The sequence below is a fragment of the Nanorana parkeri genome, unplaced genomic scaffold (assembly GCF_000935625.1).
Source record: "Nanorana parkeri isolate BGI_ZX_2015 unplaced genomic scaffold, ASM93562v1 scaffold1182, whole genome shotgun sequence".
Taxonomy (NCBI): Eukaryota; Metazoa; Chordata; class Amphibia; order Anura; family Dicroglossidae; genus Nanorana; species Nanorana parkeri.
Window position 1 is genome coordinate 160,135 of NW_017307450.1, and position 6,294 is coordinate 166,428.

Sequence of the window (6,294 nt, forward strand, 5' to 3'; positions counted from 1 at the left end):
CAGAATATATATATATATATATATATCCCAGGAGCTCCGTATGCTCCTTAGAAATGACAGCTGCCTCCTAACGTTTGAGTTTTTCCTCTAGTCTTGCCTTGGAGCCAGAAAAGTATCTGTACTTGTACCAAGTACAGAACTTGGTATCTGAACATCCCTACTAAAAGAGTTTATTTTAACCCTTTCGCTGCCACCAACATTTGGCATATGGCAGAATACAACCTCTTGCAGCTGGCCACCTTGGTATGCCATACGTCGGTGGCTTTTACCCTTCTGCTATAAGCTCATGGGCTTGATCATGAACTTAAACCAGAAGGGTTCCCCCGACTCTCCCCTGTAAAATATTAGCCGTCATCAGCCCCCAACCGGGCATCCAAACCGGGCCTGTGCTTTCAGAAAATATATGGTTTTGGGGGGTCTTTTACAAACGTTAGTAATGAAGCAAAAAGTTCTACCTATCCTCCCCCCACTATGTTATGTTAAAGGAGAACTCTGGCCAAAAATGCCCTTAACCCTTGTAGGGTGGGTAGCCCCACTGCATAGGTTAAGTGCTCATGTTGGTCTAAGTGGAACAAAAAAACAATGACCAAATCACTATGCAATCTAACAGCACCAAATTTTGTAATGAGGAATGTGATCGCTGTTCACTGAAGCCAGCATAGAGCCCTGGAGGGAAAGTGAAAAAAAACACATTTGCAAAAAAACACAACGACAATTTTAAGAAACATTTAAACTCATTACTTCCTTTGTTAGTCTATTGCATTTTCTTTTTTTAACAAACCTTTCAAATATCATTCTCTACTCTGAGTATAAATCTATTCCAGCATAGGTGTACATTCTGCAAACATGGGTGTCCTTGAGTTACAACCTACCTCTTCTGGAATGCCAGAAGTAGTCGTGGATCCAAAATATTTTCTTCTGGCTCCCAGCTATTGTGTCTACAAGTAAATTAGACAATGGATACAATTACAGAGATGCTAAGCACAAACAGAACAAAATGATGAACTTTACAAGTGTGACACTAGAGCTCTCAGCAACGTGACTCTCAGGACAAACATTTTAAGGGGAGATTCATTCTATATGCAATGGTGACAACTCTAACAAAGAATGACAAGAAAGGGAAAATCTGATGTTCTGAGTTTTCACTGGGTCAGGAATGGAGGGGAAAATTGTGCTGTGACAACCGTCTAACAAAGGATTTCCCTTTGGAGAGATCTCTTACTTCCTACTGTGTTTTGCAATAATAATCTACCCAATGGGAGACAGTAAACAAAAACTTTATTTAGACAGCCATTGTTGGCAACTCCCTAATGTGCTATCTACTCTCTAGTAAATGCCGGTGTAGCAAAGACTAATGGAGTACAGGTGATCTGCCAGGATAGAAATGCTCAGCTAGTGGGATCTGTATATGCAGGGGGAGTTACTATGCTTGTTATATACAACAGCTTGCAGTTTTGGCAACTAATACAAAACATCTGTTACCCCCCTTCCCCCAAAAAATAATTATTTAAATTTTAACATAATTAAAAGGGTACGGCAAGGAATGCAGCAGCTCAGTTAGTCTGCATAGTTTGCCTGCATCCAATCAGATTGTTCAGGTATTTTGAGAGCCAGCGGGGCCAACTCGCAAGATACTGAAGCTTGGCCCAGTGGGAGATTTCTCCATCCACACAGTTTAGCGTAGATGGAGGAATCTGTTGCACATATTCCATCTGACCATAGAAAATCTGCAGATAATCTATAGGTGTATGGCAAGCTTTAGAAAGCTAAAATGTTACTTTTACTGGAAGTACAATATGGGAGACCGACAGATCTAAAGCAGTTTTTGATTTTTGGTCTACTGCAATGGGGGGCGGTCCAATCTTTGTCCAAGAGTCTCTAACACTTGATAACTGAATGCGGGGAATAAACACATTCATGTCACGTTGTACTCCAAGATAGGTCAACCTATTTTAGGGTGCACTTGGTGATTGGCTGCAATATAAAATTAACAGCAAACAGAATAAAAATTGATGGGTTTTAAAGTGATAATAAAGTCAAAAGGTTTTTAAGCCATTTCAAATGCTGATGAAATCACTTACAATGGATGATGCTCCTTGATGTGTACAAGTTATTTTACTGCAAAATCAGCAGATTCACTGAGCATTGGACCCAATGTCCTGTTTTAGGATAGCTCCTTTCTCTTGCAGTGTCATATGGAGCCTCCCTTGTGTGTGTCTCCACAAACACACAGGCACAGCAAGACAAGCCACTTGGCCTGAGATCCTCAAACCATCTGTGAATTGGTGCAGACACTGATGTATATGCAGGGGGAGTTACTATGCTTGTTATATACAACAGCTTGCAGTTTTGGCAACTAATACAAAACATCTGTTACCCCCCTTCCCCCAAAAAATAATTATTTAAATTTTAACATAATTAAAAGGGTACGGCAAGGAATGCAGCAGCTCAGTTAGTCTGCATAGTTTGCCTGCATCCAATCAGATTGTTCAGGTATTTTGAGAGCCAGCGGGGCCAACTCGCAAGATACTGAAGCTTGGCCCAGTGGGAGATTTCTCCATCCACACAGTTTAGCGTAGATGGAGGAATCTGTTGCACATATTCCATCTGACCATAGAAAATCTGCAGATAATCTATAGGTGTATGGCAAGCTTTAGAAAGCTAAAATGTTACTTTTACTGGAAGTACAATATGGGAGACCGACAGATCTAAAGCAGTTTTTGATTTTTGGTCTACTGCAATGGGGGGCGGTCCAATCTTTGTCCAAGAGTCTCTAACACTTGATAACTGAATGCGGGGAATAAACACATTCATGTCACGTTGTACTCCAAGATAGGTCAACCTATTTTAGGGTGCACTTGGTGATTGGCTGCAATATAAAATTAACAGCAAACAGAATAAAAATTGATGGGTTTTAAAGTGATAATAAAGTCAAAAGGTTTTTAAGCCATTTCAAATGCTGATGAAATCACTTACAATGGATGATGCTCCTTGATGTGTACAAGTTATTTTACTGCAAAATCAGCAGATTCACTGAGCATTGGACCCAATGTCCTGTTTTAGGATAGCTCCTTTCTCTTGCAGTGTCATATGGAGCCTCCCTTGTGTGTGTCTCCACAAACACACAGGCACAGCAAGACAAGCCACTTGGCCTGAGATCCTCAAACCATCTGTGAATTGGTGCAGACACTGTCCTTCCTTCTGGAGGGTGGCTACTTGTGTTCCCCATGGTCCCTGTGTGTGTTGTAAAGCTGCCACCGCCCCAAGCTCACTCATGTGATGGACTACAATCTCATGTTTAGTTTACTAATTTGTATTGAGAACGTAGTCCATCATGATACCGAGCTTGGAGTGGTGACTACTTTACAACACACACAGGGACCATGGGGAACAAAAGTAGCCACCCTCCAGAAGGAAGGGCAGTGTCAGCACCAATTCAGAGATGATTTGAGGGTCTACAGCCGAGTGATACACAGATAAGATACTTTTTGTTAATAGTTAAAAAAAGGTATTTGAATGTAATTTTAAGATTTAAACTCCTGAGTTTACCGTCACATGATGCCGACTATTAACAGCTCAAATTTCAGCCAATTTCTGCTGACAAAATTCAAGTCGTAGGTGACCCTGTCAGCACCACCACACTCAACAAAAGTCCATTCTTCAATTGATTTTTCTTGAAGGAGCCAGTCTGAACATTTTCTGCCAAACAGTACCTTTGCCCAATCAGAAGAAGTCATTGTTTGGGTAATCAGCAGCTGCCAAAGCCGTGGTTGCCGAATACAATAGCCAGGAGCATGAGTACCTCCTTGGAATCAATGGACTTCTCAACCTGGAGCATGCTCAGAAGGCTTTAGACAGATGTCACCAGAACTAGTGTTCTCACTGGAAGGCTTCCCCACCTGTCCCCGTCTTCTCACTGGAAGGCTTCCCCACCTGTCCCCGTCTTCTCACTGGAAGGCTTCCCCACCTGTCCCCTGTGCTCTCATTGGAAGACTTCCCCACCTATCCCGGTGTTCTCATTGGAAGACTTCCCCACCTATCTCGGTGTTCTCATTGGAAGACTTCCCCACCTATCCCGGTGTTCTCATTGGAAGACTTCCCCACCTATCCCGGTGTTCTCATTGGAAGACTTCCCCACCTACCCCTGTTCTAGTAACAACTGAACATGTTTGATTTTCTTTCACTCCCTGTGATCACGGTCACCAGGACAAACAGAGAGGGGAAATCTTCCTGATGTGGACACATATTGCAATAAAAATCATGACAGGTGTTCTAATCCCTCCTCTCTATACAAAACAAAAAGAAAAAATATATTGGATTCAGTTGCTTTTAATTGCACAGATTCAGGGCCAGACCTCAGCCAGGAGAAGTGATCACACCACTGGGACAATGATGAGTTATTATTATCAGGGCCTCCTATGAATGAAGTGTGAGGGCTGAGTGAGCACTCAGGAATGTAAACACGGGTGGGCGTGGTCTCGGGTGACACTGAACACAACAAGCACTGAGTCACAATCTGACAGACATAATTACACAAATAACATGTCAGTGATGACGGATCTGTCAGGGTGGCGATGCCATGAGACCTCTATTGGGGTACACCTCACACTAGTACACACGGGGGAGGGGGCCGCTTTTACAGCACGTGCATCTAGTGCAGCACCATATACACAAAAGGGTCTCCGCCGGGCTCCGGAGTGCACTCACTTGGAGGACCAGCCTCTCCACTTCACCAGGTATTCCGCTGTTCCCTGCGGGAGAGAGAAAGACGGGGGTCACTTGTTGTTCCAGGGGGCGGGGTCAGCGAAACAGACCGCGGCTGAGAGGAAAGGGAGCACGGCTTTACCTTTCGTAGCCTCTTGTTGAGGATGCATTCCGCCGCGAACACCTGTTCCCCGACTGCGCTCAGTTCCTCCATGGCTTCCCGCAGGCGCCCTTTGGCGGGGTTCACTGCAGATTCTCCTCGAGTCCCTTAGAAGCACACAAAGCCAGCGCGGGAGCGAGCGGAGGCGCGCGCCTCTTCTTCCGGGCTGTCCAATGGAAGAGCGAGGCATAGCTGGGCTTCCGGGGCGGTAGGGGGCGTGGTGTACGCGCCTGAATCATTTGAATAATCCCGCCCGCATTCCACCCGTGAGGCCTTGTGCGCTGGATGGTCGGGTCTCTGATACACAGGAGTGGGCGGGTCTCTCTGGTGGGTGCTGACTCTGCTGAGCGCTGTGTGAAAGTGGGCCTGGAGCGGGATGGCAGCTGAATTGCCACTTGCGGATGAGGGCAAAGTTCAGGTGTAACGTTTGCTGGGTGCAATAAATTCAGCGCTATTCTTTCCACTTTATTAAACATGTCCTCACCCCATACAGGTTTCTTTATAGCAAGTTTTAGGGCCACCCACCGGCATGAGGTTAAAAAAGTGACCCTGGAAATGTTTTGGTGGTTTTGGTTCAATGTTAAAACTTGGGACTGTGTTATCTCGTGTTGTGTGCTGCACTGGTGTGCTTTCCCTTAAGCCCCTTGTGAGTTTTTCAGGTGGACCGATAGGATGCCCACTGTAAGTCTATGGGTAGCCATGTGTAAACAGATGGGCGTTTGGAAAGAAAGACGGATCAAAGATCCGTATCGCTGAACCGGGGTAATCTGATGTAAATAAACACATGTCCGCTTACATCCCATTCCCAATAGACTGACATGGGGTCCGGCACTTTCAGTTCTTTCCTCCATTGCAAGGTGCAAGATAAAACTGTACAGACATAGATGTCCCAGAGGCAGGGGTGTATCTGCCGCGAGGCAAACAAGGTGTTTGCCTTAGGCGGGAGATTCCAAGGGAGCGGCAAAAATGCCGGGGTCTCAATGTACCTGGTCGCGGGCCAGTTGCGGTACTTTGTGACCCGCAGCCAGCTCAGAAGTCAGGTACTCGATCACGGACCGCATACCTGACTTGCAGGAGCAGCTACACGGTCTGCATCTCTGTCGGATGCAGACTGTGTAGCTGAGTCTATGCCGCACTCGGATCGTTTCGGCCAGCGCTCTTTCAGTGAACGCTGGCCGAAAGGATTGTGCAGGATTGATTGGTAAGGTCTGCAGCAGACCTCACCGAATCACCAGGGACCGACATGCCGCCTCACAGCCTCCTCCCTGCAACAAGGTAAGCAGGAGAGGGGGCTCTGCATTGCATTGTAGGGAAGGGGGGGACTGGGAATTATTTTAAATGTGTGTGGTGGGACACAGACTGGGGTTGTTTATATATATACTGTATATATATTAAAACCCCTGTCCCCCACACACACACATATATATGAA

The 6,294-nt window shown here is 45.6% G+C and overlaps 2 protein-coding genes across 2 annotated transcripts in view; both read right to left on the reverse strand.

The window, feature by feature from the left end:
* Positions 1–5,062, reverse strand: part of LOC108796858 (chromobox protein homolog 2-like) — an 8,430-nt gene extending 3,368 nt beyond the window's left edge. Inside the window, exons 1-3 of the mRNA XM_018568407.1 lie at positions 4,847–5,062; positions 4,708–4,751; positions 873–938 (exon numbers count right to left, since the gene is read on the reverse strand). Of these exons, the coding sequence (XP_018423909.1) occupies positions 873–938; positions 4,708–4,751; positions 4,847–4,918 (182 nt within the window). The 5' untranslated portion in view covers positions 4,919–5,062. The remainder of the gene's footprint in view (positions 1–872; positions 939–4,707; positions 4,752–4,846) is intronic.
* The window catches only part of ENPP7 (ectonucleotide pyrophosphatase/phosphodiesterase 7), a 28,300-nt gene continuing 26,978 nt past the window's right edge, over positions 4,973–6,294 (reverse strand). Inside the window, exon 6 of the mRNA XM_018568389.1 lies at positions 4,973–5,258. Within this exon, the coding sequence (XP_018423891.1) occupies positions 4,973–5,258 (286 nt within the window). The remainder of the gene's footprint in view (positions 5,259–6,294) is intronic.